Source organism: Lampetra fluviatilis, chromosome 11 (genome assembly GCF_964198595.1).
Source record: "Lampetra fluviatilis chromosome 11, kcLamFluv1.1, whole genome shotgun sequence".
NCBI lineage: Eukaryota > Metazoa > Chordata > Hyperoartia > Petromyzontiformes > Petromyzontidae > Lampetra > Lampetra fluviatilis.
In genome coordinates, this window is record NC_136285.1 from 2,427,584 (window position 1) to 2,445,916 (window position 18,333).

General features: G+C 43.8%; 1 protein-coding gene and 1 long non-coding RNA gene across 2 annotated transcripts in view; one reads left to right on the forward strand and one right to left on the reverse strand.

Moving 5' to 3' along the window:
- Window positions 1-1,123: 1,123 nt before the first annotated feature.
- Window positions 1,124-18,333, reverse strand: part of LOC144934681 (cadherin-related family member 3-like) — a 47,461-nt gene continuing 30,251 nt past the window's right edge. The window contains exons 15-19 of the mRNA XM_078860730.1: window positions 17,228-17,424; window positions 5,675-5,691; window positions 4,705-4,736; window positions 3,217-3,265; window positions 1,124-1,584 (exon numbers count right to left, since the gene is read on the reverse strand). Coding sequence (XP_078716856.1) covers window positions 1,124-1,584; window positions 3,217-3,265; window positions 4,705-4,736; window positions 5,675-5,691; window positions 17,228-17,424 — 756 coding nt within the window. The remainder of the gene's footprint in view (window positions 1,585-3,216; window positions 3,266-4,704; window positions 4,737-5,674; window positions 5,692-17,227; window positions 17,425-18,333) is intronic.
- Window positions 1,499-18,255, forward strand: LOC144934682 (uncharacterized). Its single transcript, XR_013637188.1, has 3 exons — window positions 1,499-1,626; window positions 4,104-4,131; window positions 18,241-18,255. It is a non-coding gene; the product is annotated as an uncharacterized LOC144934682 (long non-coding RNA).

Genomic DNA, 18,333 nt, shown 5'->3' on the forward strand with positions numbered 1-18,333 from the left:
CAATTTAAGGAAATAACCAAAAGGGAGTGACTCCTTAAAAAAGCTTCACCTGTGATTGTCGTGTGGCTCAGTAGTCAGAAAGCTGAGATGGTACAACTGAGATGTTGGCAATTCCTGGGACTTTCACAACTTCTACGCAGTTGCCAAGGCACAAGGAGCGAGTGTGGAGGTTTAGAGAGATGCAACTTATGCGATGGCAATCTGAATAGTAGAACGTGTGAGTGTAGTTTGATCAACTTAGCTTAAAATGTCTCATTATAATTGTTTCACAATGGAGACACCGTTAAAGACACCATGTATATTTTCATGGTTCTGGGCAGTTCAGGTGACTGTTGCACAACATGCCTCAGTTGGCCTGCCAAGTAGTTAGGGGTTTACATAGATGTTGGGCAGGTTAATTATCTTTCACCTTCACGTATAATTGTTTAAGTATGTCTTTGATACTTCTTTCAGCTAAGGAAATATAATTGCGTGCTGACAGATGATGTTATACTTGTTCTCCAGGACTTTGTGACAATTTCCACTTGAATGGATGACTGTGTAGAGAGCTGTCCTATCATAATACTAGACCAGGGCTTGGCAACCTGCGGCTCCGGTGCCGCAAGTCTCAGATTCACATTGCATTGCGGATCGTAAAATACTGAGTTGTTTTCTACCGAATTGGAATTTTTTTAAATCTTCTTGTTATATTGGTTACCGATCTCTGCACTATACACAGTCATGACAGTAGAAATCAGGCCTGTATTGAACTGATAAGTACAAACTATGTATGCTGCCATGCTGCTTTTGCTCGGGAGAATGGCTGTGCATGTCTAATGCTGATGTTAGATCAGGCTCGAGTGAACGTGATCTAGTGGCCCTGCAAAGAATTTTGGGATGTTTAATAAAAATGTACTCTAGTCTTAACTGTTTTTCTCTTTATTGCATGAAGATTGTCACTGATATAACCTCAACAGTTGTATAACACGTTCATTGCGAATAACCAATAATTTCTAACAAATAATGAGATGTTACATTCAGGCTTCCCCTTTCATTGCCTTGTTCTTTAAACGTGTCCTATTTCGTGTTATACGTGATATTGACTCATGCTTGATGATTGGAAACACACTGAAGCCTGCAGTGTTCATCTGTTGGGTTTGTCAGGTTTCCGTGGGTCGCTCGGCTTGGATGGCTCCGCTTTCATTGAGCTCTTTGGTGGAGCCTGCGGTGAGTTGGCTTGTGCAGGCTTGGTGGCCGGGGCAGCAGCAGCAGGAGAAGGAGCAGCAGCGGGAGGAGGAGCTGCTCGTGCAACAGCAGCAGGAGGCCCTGCTCGTGCAACAGCAGCAGCAGGAGGAGGCGCAACTGCTGGAGCAGCAGCAGCCGCCGCTGGGCCAGCAGCAGCAGCCGCCGCTGGGGCAGCAGCAGGAGCTGCTGGGGCCTTGCCAGGGATCGCGGCTTGAGCACCCGTGGGAGCGGGGGCTGTGCCCGTGCTAGCGGTGGCTGGAGCCGGAGTCTTTGCGGGAGCTGGGGGCGGTGCTTGCGCCGACGTCTCCTTCCAGCGCCGAGCGCCCGACGTGCTGTTGTACTCGTACGTCTTCCCTGTCACTGGAGCGGCAACCAGAGACATCATCACAACCCGACGGCTGTGTATGTGTGTGTTCCAATGCATTATTACATATATAGAAATAAAATAACAGTATACATATAAGGGCGCCACGATGGCGATATGTTAAATCCTTCGCCTGGTATACAAGAGGTTATGGGTTCGATTCCGACTCTGGTGCCTGCTGTATAGTTGGATTTTGCATTTCTCTCTCCCCGTGCTCGCGAGGATTTAATCTCCGGGTCATCACGTTTTTCCCTCCACATTTAGAAACACACGTTTCGAGTATTTGGCTGCGATTAAATTTCCACATAAGCCATTTCGTCGAGCTATCATTTGTGGCCAGGTCACTTCTGAAACAAAACTATATAGCTCAGTGGGCCTCACCTGGTCAAATAAAAGGAGCTATTAAAATCTACCACTATAATTGGGAGAAAAAAAACTAGTCGTGGTACAGTGATTAGCATGCTGCGCTGTTAACCCAGCAACCCGAGTTCGATTTCCGACCACAGCTAACGTAAATGTCGAGTGAGTGAATCAGGCCTAGCCCCTCCTTGACCCTCTTCCATACTTCACCTTGACCAGCATGGTGAAGTATGGTGAAACTACTCCAGTGACCGAGACGGTTTGGGAAGATCTTAGTCTCACAATACATTTGCAAAGGTCTGTACTATAGTTTAATGTGCATATTACCAGGGAGAGATTTTTGGGCCAGTTTCATTGATGAGTATCTTACATGTGGGAGGCTAGCAGAGTACAGCACCCTTAGAAAACCCAGCCGTACCCAATGTGCGATTGACACATCATGGAGATCACTTTCCATGACTTAATCTCCCGCTGGAATCAGAGTAGACGCGATCTCATTGACACGTGACTGAGATGCCTTAGAAATACTTTTTGGTGATCCATACAGTGGAGTAGCCTTTTCAGCAACTCTTGTGTTGATGATAAATCTAATAATTACAGTTGAATCACATACGCATACCAAAACTGCTGCAAATGAGAATCAATTTCATTTAATAAGCTCACGCTAATTTTAACTCATCCCATGCCTAAAATGTAAAACTTGAATTCACGAATTAGTCATTGACAGAGGCATCACGTGAACAGATATTCAGGCATAATATCTTGGAAATGTACAGCATTCATCTCGTGTAGGCAGCAAGCAGTGTCAGTGTCTGTATAGAGTACAAATGTGAATCTCAAAGTCTAAAGTCTCTACGATCTGTATAGATGGCTCTTATCTCTAGCTTCAGGCAACCCAGCGACCTTTATTTAGCAGGCTTGACTCTGCTAATGAGACTCAAAGTCGAAAGCGGTACAGAGTTTTCTTGTTTCAACAAATGCTGCTGGAAAAAAATGTTTGGAAGGCCAATAGGTCGGCAAACTAAAATACAATTTAATTTTTACAATAACAGACATACTTTTGTCCGTGTATTCATTTTATAGAATAGTTTCTTAAGAGGACTCTAAATCAATCCCATCACGATATCCGGTGGGGGAAATGGCTGAGCGTTTCTAATGTTCTGCTGGTATTGGACACTGCAGACATTAGTGGGGTTATCACTTTGACAACAACTAAAGAACAGAAAGGCAAAGAGGTGGCACTGGAGAAGACTTTGATGCTCACTCACCTGGGTCTATAGCCTCTCCGTCGAACACAGTGTTGATCTTGGTGATCTCCTGCGTGACACACAATAATGTTATAATTAATATATAATATTAATACGTATTTATTTATCCAGGAAAAAAAAACAATGAGGCCGAGAACTATTTTTCAGAAGGGTCCTGCATTGGGTTTATTTGTTTAAATATTTTCAGCCAATTAATTCGTGTTTATTATACTTGTGGGAGGAAACTGGCGCACTTGCCGAAAACCCACACGTGAGAGGGGGCTAACACTTCATCCCTCGTACAGACGGAAACCGATGGAGATTAGTTCACTTCCTGGACTGCCTTCTCCTGTTGAGACAGGGTTTGGCACCTCGGCGCTCACGGGAAAGGTTAGTTTCACTATGTTTGTGTGGTGATCAACCCTTGCCTCAAAAGTATTGAATTACATGTGACGTGCATAGCCACCATCGCTTGGCACTGCCACAGCGACATGTCACCAGAGCTAAGCACAGGGCAGGTGCACTGGCACAAGCTTTAGAAACCTGCCCATGTGCTCATTAATGCGTCCCACACAATACCATAGGGCAGCATTAGGAAACACACACTTCACTGTGTGCGTGTGGATTGTGGTGTTTGATGTTGTACGTGGATGCTGTGCGTCGTGCGGATTTATGCATGGGTGTACCTGCGTAACATCACAAATTGCTTAGTAGCAAGAGTCGTGCACGTCGTGGCACCTCCACCCGTGTGCACAACTTAAACCATCGCTGTGCAGTATTGGCAGTTGTCAGTGCATGAGCTTGTTTTAAACTCAAACTATTTTTACTCTTTGGTTCTTTCGGTAAAGTCACGTAGAAAGAAAATACATTGAATAATATGTATGTGTTTGTCTCTCTCTCAAATTTAGCAATCTTTGGATGAACGTCATCAACCAGGTGAGGTGCTGACTGTTGTGTTGGCCAACTCTCTGTGTTGTATTGAATTTTATTTCTAATTTCACTAGGTTTGTTTTCTACCTGATGACGGTCGCTTGTGTTGCGATCGAAACGTCGTATTATTTAATTTATTATCTTTCTACGTGACTTTACCGACAGAACCAAAGAGTAATTCCTGCAGCCACGAAAGCTTCAAATCAAGTTGAAACTATGTTTTACTTTACGAGGTAAGGCCCACTGAGCTAGATAGCTCTTCTTCAGAAGCGACCTGGCCACAAATAATTGCTCAACGAAGTGGCGTATCACGTGGAAATGTACAGTAGCCAAATACTCAAGAGAAGCCCGCAGCTTCGATATCCTTCGCGTCAGCATGCAACCCAATTTGTTGTGGACTGTGACAATCGATTTGTTAGATCGTTAAGCAGCTATGATGAGATTACTGAGGCCAAATTAATATCAGGGATATGGGCCCATTTGTAACATTTTACAAATTCCTTTCAGAACATCGGTTATTTCAGCTATTGCCAGTACATAATTTGTTATTGCAGTGGATAAGAGACCGAGCATAATCACCTGCACAAACTCAACTTTCTTTTTCTCTGCAGCTGTTAAGACAAAAAACAGGGATGTATTAAAATGCCTTAAGACATACAATTTTCTCGTTACAGTATAATAACAAATGTTTGTTCAAATGGAACACTTTTATATGACAGTGAAGACCTCTTATCCACCCTCCTATTTCCATCTCTTCCTGTTATCTAAGACTCCTCAATAGATCCACCAACCTTCCTATGATCTGTGCCTACACATGGGTTCGACCTCACCTATATAAAACAATAATAGTAATCGTACATCAACACATGCTAAGCTTGTCCATGCCCACGCACGGATTAAAAGAATAACCTAGAAATCAGGCATATGTGCCCTCTTAGTCGTACTTTTCTGCGGATGAGACGAAAAATCTGTAGGTTACAGGAAATGAATCCGATGATGCGTGTTTATCTGACAGTTTGACCCGAATTGAAGCGACCAGGAAGGGTTTCTCAGATGTACTTCGTTCATCCTGTTCTGCACACTTACGAGTGGATGAGAGGAACTCGTAACCCAGAAGTTGTGGCAACTTTGCCCTGTTGGCCATGTTTACCTGAGCCAATTAATGTGGATGAAATTAGAAAATGTGTGGATTATTGTGGATAACGATCTTTCCACCGAGACCCCGTATCAACACAGATAAGAGGAGATTCACTGTATATACTCGACTGTATAATCATGGAAAAACACTCAGATGAATGGGTAAAAACACACACTACAGTTGATCTTCCAAGCCTCATGACAGCAGATACATTATATTTGTTGTGCACAAGATATTGATAGCATCAACATCATAAGAATGTGTTCGTTTGAATATTTCACATCGTGTGTCATAAAAGAAACGTGGTCAGGAAATAAACAAGAATGCTTATCCTCTAAATCAATTCGTGGATTACAAGTAACGCATTACAGAGGTAAGAGAGTAAAGACACGGCAAAATATTCGCGTTTACCTTTGACTGGTGGCAATCTGTGAAAGCACAAAAATGAAAAACTCATCATTTTGACAAAGGCAGGCGCAGCGGTGGCACAGAGAACAATGAACACTGCGGAATGAACTCGGCAACCCGATTTGGATTTCTGGTCATGGCTCTAACATCAGTGGTGAGTGACATTTGAACCAGTCCTGGTCCCCACTTCATCAACACACACAGACCAGCGTGGATAAGTATTGTCCGAATTATTTATACTGGAGGAATCCGATGAGCTATGAAGCTCTTTTTCACTGATGTCCAGTATAGGTGAGGGTAAGAATGTTACAACAACAAACAATACAAAAACACGATCGGAGTGCAGGCATAGGAAAGGTAAGCAAATCACTTAAAACAATATATACAATTTAAACATTTTTTTCTCATCAGGTAAAGCCCATTGAGCTATTAACTTACTTTTCAGAAGCGAACTGGCCACAAATGATAGCTTAACAAAGTGGCGTATCACGTGGAAATTTATAGCAGCAAAATAATCAACAACCCACCTGATGATGGAGACTTGTGTTGCCTCCGAAACGTCGTGAATTTTATTTTGTTTTGTTTTATTTTACTTTCATTAATTTTAATGTTTTTACCTACGTGACTTTACCGAAAAAACCTGAGAATATGAATCATTGCAGTCACGAAAGCTTCAAATCTAGAATTAATGCCCTCTACGGGGAGGAATTCCACCTATCTGTTAGAGTTTTTAACAGACAACGAGACAAGAAGTCACAGCTTCTCGAGACGCTGGCCTTCCTCAAGAGATGCCGCGATAACAAGGTAATACCCATCGCTTTCACACTCACATCCGCTGCTGTGTCCTCACCGAACTCCAAACAGATCTTATTTAAAGCTAGCCTATCACTAATCTCGGAGAGAATAAGGTTACTCCGATCTGAACTCGATAATTTAGACAAGACTCTCTTACAAACACATCTAATGTTAACACAAAAAATGTCACCTTCTGATTGGAACCACGTTGATAACGTGACTTCTGCTTCTGCTGACTCAATGTCAGCCAAATGCAAAGCTAACCTGATTTCTAAATTCAACCTCCTATCTAAAAAGAAACCAGAGCCACACATCGCAAAGCTGGATGTTAACAAGACCGTGATTAATCAGAGTAACATTCCAATTTCTGACAATCTAAAAACGGTACTGGCCAAAGGACTAAATTTCGCCGTCACCCCTAAATATATACCAGTAGAGGATATGATTTCTCAGATTGATGTAGCCCTCAGAGGCATAGGACACATCCATGCGGATGTAGCAAGAGCTGAAATAGCTACTATTCTTAAGAATGCTAAGAAACCCACTAGTAACATCAGCAAAAACGAACGCTCTGAACTCGCGAATTTAAAAAAGAGAGATGATATAGTCATCCTCTCGGCAGACAAGGGCAATGCCACGGTCATCATGGATAAAGATTCATACAACAACAAAATCCTGGACCTGCTTAATGATGGGAGTTACTCCAAAATTAAAAACGATCCCACTAAAAGCCTAACGACAAAAACCAACAGTATCATCACGAGTTCGACTTCCCTAATCGAACCAAGCAAACGTCCCTCTCTAAAACCATCGGCGGCAAGACCTCCCAGACTCTATGGTCTTCCCAAAATCCATAAAGAAGGCACCCCGCTACGACCCATCGTGTCGACGATAAACTCTCCGACGTACAAACTAGCCCGTTTTCTATCAGATACACTGCTCCCCTTCACAGGCAAGACCTCTTCGGCAGTACTCAACTCAACCCAATTAGTCTCTATGGTTAAGGACATGGTACTATCTCCTGATGACATCCTCGTCAGCTTTGATGTAGTATCTTTGTTTACCAAAGTCCCAGTACCGGACACCCTAACAATAATTGAGGACTTAGTCCAACATGGATTGAATTCTGATGTACCTGCGCTGGTTAGGCATTGCCTCACCAACACCTATTTTACCTGGAATGGCACCTTTTACAAACAGAATGAGGGTACCCCTATGGGCTCCCCCTTGTCACCAGTTATAGCCAACATGTTCATGGAAAAGTTTGAATCAGACGCCATCCAGACATCCACCCTGCGTCCTTCCCTGTGGAAGAGATATGTGGATGACACTTTCGTCATCTGGCCACATGGCCTCCCAGCATTGAACCACTTCTTGGACCACATCAATTCTCGACACCCATCTATCAGATTCACCATGGAAGTGGAGAAAGACGGTAAACTACCATTCTTGGATATTCTGTTTAAGAGGAGGCTTGACGGATCCTTGGAACATTCTGTCTACAGGAAAGCCACCCACACAAATTCCTACTTGAAACCGGATTCCCACCACCACCCATCTCAAAAGAATTCTCTCATCAAAACGCTATACCACAGAGCCCATGGCATTTCTGACCAACACCACCTGACTGATGAATTAAGACATGTACATCGGGCCCTCAGGATGAACGGATACTCTGACCGCACTATGCGCCAAGCTGTCTCTCCCACCACACAGAAACAACCACATGAAACTCTGACCAAAACTATCACGTTACCATACATAGCAGGCGTGACCAAAAAGATCTCCAAAATTCTAAACAAACATAAGATCCAAGTCCGATTCAGTACAGTGCATAAAATCCGTGATCTGATTCCATCTGTGAAGGATGTCGTTCCTGACTTACAGTATCCTGGAGTCTACAAATTGAGTTGCATTTGTGGTGATTGCTACATTGGAGAAACAAAACGTCATGTTGCTGATCGTGTCCGCGAGCACAAGTCAGATCTGAAACACGGCAGAACTGATTCTTCGGCCGTTGCCGATCATTGCTACAACTCGGCGGGCTCTCATGAAATTGTCTTTTCCGAGACCAAGGTTCTCTGCAAACCTCCGGGCTACCATCAAAGGTTTGTACACGAAGCCATACAAATATACAAACACAGACATAATTTCAACCGTGATGATGGGTACAAACTCAGTAATCACTGGAAAGATGTTATTAACCACGCAAAAAAGACTTAATTACACTTTTTGGACCATCTTATCTGACAGGCACTATTTAATTTACTTCACCGAGTGTTAACATCCACAGTGTTTAACAGTAATCTCTTCATTGTTCTTTGATCACCGCTCGCCACGTTTCCATTCATTGTGTTGAGCACTACGTGATGTCTTTGATCACCGCTCGCCCTCCGTCCCGGCGCGTCTCCATTCATTGTGTTGAGCACTGCGTGCAGTCTTTGATCGCCGCTCGCCCTCCGTCCCGACACGTCTCCATTCATTGTGTTGAGCACTGCGTGCAGTCTTTGATCACCGCTCCTCCTCCCTCCCGATACGTTTCCATTCATTGGCTACCACAGCCTGATAAGCTCTCCCCCCCCCCCCTCTCCACCTCCCTTCAACTTGCTTATAAGGGATTACATCTTGAATCATTGCTTCACTTGATGCAGCTAATTCGGCTGTGACGGTCCCACCTGATGATGGAGACTTGTGTTGCCTCCGAAACGTCGTGAATTTTATTTTGTTTTGTTTTATTTTACTTTCATTAATTTTAATGTTTTTACCTACGTGACTTTACCGAAAAAACCTGAGAATATGAATCATTGCAGTCACGAAAGCTTCAAATCTAGAATTAATGCCCTCTACGGGGAGGAATTCCACCTATCTGTTAGAGTTTTTAACAGACAACGAGACAAGAAGTCACAGCTTCTCGAGACGCTGGCCTTCCTCAAGAGATGCCGCGATAACAAGGTAATACCCATCGCTTTCACACTCACATCCGCTGCTGTGTCCTCACCGAACTCCAAACAGATCTTATTTAAAGCTAGCCTATCACTAATCTCGGAGAGAATAAGGTTACTCCGATCTGAACTCGATAATTTAGACAAGACTCTCTTACAAACACATCTAATGTTAACACAAAAAATGTCACCTTCTGATTGGAACCACGTTGATAACGTGACTTCTGCTTCTGCTGACTCAATGTCAGCCAAATGCAAAGCTAACCTGATTTCTAAATTCAACCTCCTATCTAAAAAGAAACCAGAGCCACACATCGCAAAGCTGGATGTTAACAAGACCGTGATTAATCAGAGTAACATTCCAATTTCTGACAATCTAAAAACGGTACTGGCCAAAGGACTAAATTTCGCCATCACCCCTAAATATATACCAGTAGAGGATATGATTTCTCAGATTGATGTAGCCCTCAGAGGCATAGGACACATCCATGCGGATGTAGCAAGAGCTGAAATAGCTACTATTCTTAAGAATGCTAAGAAACCCACTAGTAACATCAGCAAAAACGAACGCTCTGAACTCGCGAATTTAAAAAAGAGAGATGATATAGTCATCCTCTCGGCAGACAAGGGCAATGCCACGGTCATCATGGATAAAGATTCATACAACAACAAAATCCTGGACCTGTTTAATGATGGGAGTTACTCCAAAATTAAAAACGATCCCACTAAAAGCCTAACGACAAAAACCAACAGTATCATCACGAGTTCGACTTCCCTAATCGAACCAAGCAAACGTCCCTCTCTAAAACCATCGGCGGCAAGACCTCCCAGACTCTATGGTCTTCCCAAAATCCATAAAGAAGGCACCCCGCTACGACCCATCGTGTCGACGATAAACTCTCCGACGTACAAACTAGCCCGTTTTCTATCAGATACTCTGCTCCCCTTCACAGGCAAGACCTCTTCGGCAGTACTCAACTCAACCCAATTAGTCTCTATGGTTAAGGACATGGTACTATCTCCTGATGACATCCTCGTCAGCTTTGATGTAGTATCTTTGTTTACCAAAGTCCCAGTACCGGACACCCTAACAATAATTGAGGACTTAGTCCAACATGGATTGAATTCTGATGTACCTGCGCTGGTTAGGCATTGCCTCACCAACACCTATTTTACCTGGAATGGCACCTTCTACAAACAGAATGAGGGTACCCCTATGGGCTCCCCCTTGTCACCAGTTATAGCCAACATGTTCATGGAAAAGTTTGAATCAGACGCCATCCAGACATCCACCCTGCGTCCTTCCCTGTGGAAGAGATATGTGGATGACACTTTCGTCATCTGGCCACATGGCCTCCCAGCATTGAACCACTTCTTGGACCACATCAATTCTAGACACCCATCTATCAGATTCACCATGGAAGTGGAGAAAGACGGTAAACTACCATTCTTGGATATTCTGTTTAAGAGGAGGCTTGACGGATCCTTGGGACATTCTGTCTACAGGAAAGCCACCCACACAAATTCCTACTTGAAACCGGATTCCCACCACCACCCATCTCAAAAGAATTCTCTCATCAAAACGCTATACCACAGAGCCCATGGCATTTCTGACCAACACCACCTGACTGATGAATTAAGACATGTACATCGGGCCCTCAGGATGAACGGATACTCTGACCGCACTATCCGCCAAGCTGTCTCTCCCACCACACAGAAACAACCACATGAAACTCTGACCAAAACTATCACGTTACCATACATAGCAGGCGTGACCAAAAAGATCTCCAAAATTCTAAACAAACATAAGATCCAAGTCCGATTCAGTACAGTGCATAAAATCCGTGATCTGATTCCATCTGTGAAGGATGTCGTTCCTGACTTACAGTATCCTGGAGTCTACAAATTGAGTTGCATTTGTGGTGATTGCTACATTGGAGAAACAAAACGTCATGTTGCTGATCGTGTCCGCGAGCACAAGTCAGATCTGAAACACGGCAGAACTGATTCTTCGGCCGTTGCCGATCATTGCTACAACTCGGCGGGCTCTCATGAAATTGTCTTTTCCGAGACCAAGGTTCTCTGCAAACCTCCGGGCTACCATCAAAGGTTTGTACACGAAGCCATACAAATATACAAACACAGACATAATTTCAACCGTGATGATGGGTACAAACTCAGTAATCACTGGAAAGATGTTATTAACCACGCAAAAAAGACTTAATTACACTTTTTGGACCATCTTATCTGACAGGCACTATTTAATTTACTTCACCGAGTGTTAACATCCACAGTGTTTAACAGTAATCTCTTCATTGTTCTTTGATCACCGCTCGCCACGTTTCCATTCATTGTGTTGAGCACTACGTGATGTCTTTGATCACCGCTCGCCCTCCGTCCCGGCGCGTCTCCATTCATTGTGTTGAGCACTGCGTGCAGTCTTTGATCGCCGCTCGCCCTCCGTCCCGACACGTCTCCATTCATTGTGTTGAGCACTGCGTGCAGTCTTTGATCACCGCTCCTCCTCCCTCCCGATACGTTTCCATTCATTGGCTACCACAGCCTGATAAGCTCTCCCCCCCCCCCCTCTCCACCTCCCTTCAACTTGCTTATAAGGGATTACATCTTGAATCATTGCTTCACTTGATGCAGCTAATTCGGCTGTGACGGTCCCACCTGATGATGGAGACTTGTGTTGCCTCCGAAACGTCGTGAATTTTATTTTGTTTTGTTTTATTTTACTTTCATTAATTTTAATGTTTTTACCTACGTGACTTTACCGAAAAAACCTGAGAATATGAATCATTGCAGTCACGAAAGCTTCAAATCTAGAATTAATGCCCTCTACGGGGAGGAATTCCACCTATCTGTTAGAGTTTTTAACAGACAACGAGACAAGAAGTCACAGCTTCTCGAGACGCTGGCCTTCCTCAAGAGATGCCGCGATAACAAGGTAATACCCATCGCTTTCACACTCACATCCGCTGCTGTGTCCTCACCGAACTCCAAACAGATCTTATTTAAAGCTAGCCTATCACTAATCTCGGAGAGAATAAGGTTACTCCGATCTGAACTCGATAATTTAGACAAGACTCTCTTACAAACACATCTAATGTTAACACAAAAAATGTCACCTTCTGATTGGAACCACGTTGATAACGTGACTTCTGCTTCTGCTGACTCAATGTCAGCCAAATGCAAAGCTAACCTGATTTCTAAATTCAACCTCCTATCTAAAAAGAAACCAGAGCCACACATCGCAAAGCTGGATGTTAACAAGACCGTGATTAATCAGAGTAACATTCCAATTTCTGACAATCTAAAAACGGTACTGGCCAAAGGACTAAATTTCGCCATCACCCCTAAATATATACCAGTAGAGGATATGATTTCTCAGATTGATGTAGCCCTCAGAGGCATAGGACACATCCATGCGGATGTAGCAAGAGCTGAAATAGCTACTATTCTTAAGAATGCTAAGAAACCCACTAGTAACATCAGCAAAAACGAACGCTCTGAACTCGCGAATTTAAAAAAGAGAGATGATATAGTCATCCTCTCGGCAGACAAGGGCAATGCCACGGTCATCATGGATAAAGATTCATACAACAACAAAATCCTGGACCTGTTTAATGATGGGAGTTACTCCAAAATTAAAAACGATCCCACTAAAAGCCTAACGACAAAAACCAACAGTATCATCACGAGTTCGACTTCCCTAATCGAACCAAGCAAACGTCCCTTTCTAAAACCATCGGCGGCAAGACCTCCCAGACTCTATGGTCTTCCCAAAATCCATAAAGAAGGCACCCCGCTACGACCCATCGTGTCGACGATAAACTCTCCGACGTACAAACTAGCCCGTTTTCTATCAGATACTCTGCTCCCCTTCACAGGCAAGACCTCTTCGGCAGTACTCAACTCAACCCAATTAGTCTCTATGGTTAAGGACATGGTACTATCTCCTGATGACATCCTCGTCAGCTTTGATGTAGTATCTTTGTTTACCAAAGTCCCAGTACCGGACACCCTAACAATAATTGAGGACTTAGTCCAACATGGATTGAATTCTGATGTACCTGCGCTGGTTAGGCATTGCCTCACCAACACCTATTTTACCTGGAATGGCACCTTCTACAAACAGAATGAGGGTACCCCTATGGGCTCCCCCTTGTCACCAGTTATAGCCAACATGTTCATGGAAAAGTTTGAATCAGACGCCATCCAGACATCCACCCTGCGTCCTTCCCTGTGGAAGAGATATGTGGATGACACTTTCGTCATCTGGCCACATGGCCTCCCAGCATTGAACCACTTCTTGGACCACATCAATTCTAGACACCCATCTATCAGATTCACCATGGAAGTGGAGAAAGACGGTAAACTACCATTCTTGGATATTCTGTTTAAGAGGAGGCTTGACGGATCCTTGGGACATTCTGTCTACAGGAAAGCCACCCACACAAATTCCTACTTGAAACCGGATTCCCACCACCACCCATCTCAAAAGAATTCTCTCATCAAAACGCTATACCACAGAGCCCATGGCATTTCTGACCAACACCACCTGACTGATGAATTAAGACATGTACATCGGGCCCTCAGGATGAACGGATACTCTGACCGCACTATCCGCCAAGCTGTCTCTCCCACCACACAGAAACAACCACATGAAACTCTGACCAAAACTATCACGTTACCATACATAGCAGGCGTGACCAAAAAGATCTCCAAAATTCTAAACAAACATAAGATCCAAGTCCGATTCAGTACAGTGCATAAAATCCGTGATCTGATTCCATCTGTGAAGGATGTCGTTCCTGACTTACAGTATCCTGGAGTCTACAAATTGAGTTGCATTTGTGGTGATTGCTACATTGGAGAAACAAAACGTCATGTTGCTGATCGTGTCCGCGAGCACAAGTCAGATCTGAAACACGGCAGAACTGATTCTTCGGCCGTTGCCGATCATTGCTACAACTCGGCGGGCTCTCATGAAATTGTCTTTTCCGAGACCAAGGTTCTCTGCAAACCTCCGGGCTACCATCAAAGGTTTGTACACGAAGCCATACAAATATACAAACACAGACATAATTTCAACCGTGATGATGGGTACAAACTCAGTAATCACTGGAAAGATGTTATTAACCACGCAAAAAAGACTTAATTACACTTTTTGGACCATCTTATCTGACAGGCACTATTTTAATTTACTTCACCGAGTGTTAACATCCACAGTGTTTAACAGTAATCTCTTCATTGTTCTTTGATCACCGCTCGCCACGTTTCCATTCATTGTGTTGAGCACTACGTGATGTCTTTGATCACCGCTCGCCCTCCGTCCCGGCGCGTCTCCATTCATTGTGTTGAGCACTGCGTGCAGTCTTTGATCGCCGCTCGCCCTCCGTCCCGACACGTCTCCATTCATTGTGTTGAGCACTGCGTGCAGTCTTTGATCACCGCTCCTCCTCCCTCCCGATACGTTTCCATTCATTGGCTACCACAGCCTGATAAGCTCCCCCCCCCTCTCCACCTCCCTTCAACTTGCTTATAAGGGATTACATCTTGAATCATTGCTTCACTTGATGCAGCTAATTCGGCTGTGACGGTCCCACCTGATGATGGAGACTTGTGTTGCCTCCGAAACGTCGTGAATTTTATTTTGTTTTGTTTTATTTTACTTTCATTAATTTTAATGTTTTTACCTACGTGACTTTACCGAAAAAACCTGAGAATATGAATCATTGCAGTCACGAAAGCTTCAAATCTAGAAATAATCAACAACGTCCATGACGTCGTGGAAAGACTTTTATATCCAGATTGACAAAGGGCTCTAAATTACACATTCTTATTATGTAAGTACACAGTAATTAGAATAAAATCCTGATCAGCTGATCTAATCAACTTTTGCGTCAAATTGATGGCAACTGATTGTTTCCCCCCCCCCCAATTCAGGTCTGATGGAATCGGGTGGTATCAGATATATACACAGCTATGTACCTTTAATGTTCATATCATCATCATCATTACCACTGTATTGAGGAACCAATATTCGATTGGTAAAACCTACGAAATGTAAGTAGCAGGCTATATCTTCTTGGTTCTTTCGGTAAAGTCACGTAGAAGGGAAGTAATAAAAATCAGGTGAAAACCAGGTCTGTCGAGGCGACAGACCTAGTTTTCACCTGAGGACGGCTGCTTGCGTTGTGGCCGAAACGTCGTGAGAATTATTTTATAATGTTTTATTTTTATTATTTTATTACTTCCCTTCTACGTGACTTTACCGAAAAAACCAAGAAGATGAATCCCTGCAGTCACGAAAGCTTTAAATCGAAATTTAGCAGGCTATATATTTCTAATATTTGAGTTTTATCTTGAACAACAAGATTTTCCTAATTGTCCTATTTATTACAAGTTATGGAATGTCATGAAATGAAGCACAGTTTAACATCCTCACTCCCTTGCCAAATAACTGCCCATGGAAGCGGATATCACAGAGCTACCTCTGATATCCCTTCACGTGACCACTGGTCCAAACATTAGGAGGCAGCACTCTCCCACCCGGCCTGCTACAAAGTGGTGTTCATCGCATGACAAACCAAAATAGTGTTTTCCATTTTCACCTGGAATTTAGCTAAATTATGCAAATAATCAACTATCATATTGTGGTGCTATGTGCAGGCATTATTTGGGCTGCGACTATTATCTCCATACATTTGAGAACCAAATTTTAAGCTAAGGCGGCTATCTGCCGGGATTCCGACCCAGGATCTGAGCTGTGTCAGCTCGGCTGTTTTTGAATTCCGTGCCATCTGGCCACCTCTCTGTGGTACACTGTAAGGTCCTGCATCAGGTCGGGTACTCGCAGGCGACCCACACACCCTTAGGTGTTTTGACAGCTTGCCGTATGGGTGCGGGTCGGACATGACGTGATGAACATGACCTGACATGCACCCAAACGGCAAGACGTTAACACAACTTAATTCTGACCTGCCTTGCGGATCGCTCCAGTATACTCTATATCAGAAAACGATGATGCAAACACTTTACTATTTAAAATGTATTGTGCTTATGCTACATGCTTAAATCGATATTTCTATTCGTATATATGTTGTAGGTAATTGGTTAATGTGACCCCTGCAGCCACTAGAGGTGTCCAATGATCGTCAATTCATAAAAAAAAACGAATTCATGAAATCGCAATGGGACAAATGATTGCAGGCCTAGTAGGTATACACATATCATGTGTGCACGTTACGCGCTTCACAATGCAGATGGGTAATGAGATGGAACACAGCACGAGTGAGAAATGCCTCCCTTTTCCACCGCATTGTCTGCCAATAAGTGGACACTCATCTGAGTAGATTTCACAATATTAGATTCATACCCGTACAGTTATAAACTGTAAAAAAATGCGAACTTGAAAAATTATAACTTTTTAATGCGAACTTGATTCCTTGGAAAAGGTTTCTATTTAGTGTTTGAATATCTTAACACCTGTTTTATCGCCAGAAAGGGTTAAATCTATGCTTATTTTTTCAAAGTAATAAACGGTGTTGCTCCTCACCTTTTGCAAATAATTTGATAAGAATAACTTGGTGGAGGTGTGACTAGAAACGTGACATTAGACAAGATGCTCCGATTAGCACGGTTGGCTACGTGTGGTGCGAAATAAGTTCAACATACATACATACAAACGAGTGCCAAGATGGTTCGTGACTGTCCCAATGTTATGTTGGGTTGAGGCCACAATGAGCGTGTTTACAGATGGTATGATTCTTGCCGGTAATCTGCCTGCGGTGCGAGCGGCGCTGCTCACCTGGCGGGTTTATTCCGAGAGCTGCAGCACGATCGTAGGCAGCTTCGGAAGGCCTTGGACTTAAACAGGCGGTAGAGCAGGAAAGCGAGGAGGCCAGCCAGCAACAAGGAGCCCAGTGTGATCAGGAACGGCACGTACCACTCGCTCCAGTCGTAGGTGTTTACAGAGGTCCTCCTCAACACCACACCGGGCTTGTCCTGCCACGGACCACAGCAGAGCACGGTGAGATTTGCAGGCGTGTGTGGCGAGTTGTATTAAATGCTCGATGTGCAGTTCGCGCTTCGTGTCATTTCACAATGAAACCCCCCCCACTCCCACGGAAGGTGTTTTTTGTGGTCGGTAACTGGTCCTCAATTTCACTTTGAAACATAGTTCGTGTATTCGTTGTCTTGCTAACTGTGTTGTGCTGCTGAGTCACGTCATGAGGCGAGGGATCGTCCTTGTGAAAGTCCCCGCAGCAGAGCCTCGCATGACACCACGGAGCAGCCCAGACGACGCCAACTCAGAGATGGGTCTGGGCCTATGTCCATCGGCCTCTTTTACCTCAGGCTCGATGGCGCTCGTGTCATTATTTTTGTGATGATACATTAAGAATGTTTATACAAAGCTCGGAGAGCGTGACTTACGTTGAAAGCTCATTTTATGTTAAGGGTTTTTGTGCGCAGTTACTGGTGACGAGACAGAAACCATGAAACCCATGACACTTAAGAACTTGGTCTAATCACGGGGCAGCTACTAGAGTGTTGCTGACTCAATGATCTAATTGGCATTATTGGACTCCTTACTTACCCGACCACTTTATTATGGTACCGAGTTGACATGTTGCCTTATATTCGTGTAATTTATTAAATCCCAATGTGACGCACGAGCAAGGTTGAACTATTTAAAAATAGATGCAATTAAACACCTTTAACAACTTATATCGACGGAATAGAGGCCACAAAACCACACATTTACATCCACAAACAATACCTGGGCTTTGAGCCCATGAAATGTTTCCCTCTGCCTTTCAGACTGCAAGGTGTTGGGGACAAGACGTGATTCATGAAATCCTTCCTCCGGTTACGGTTCCAGTGACACGACACACGGCTGCGCACACGCCACTC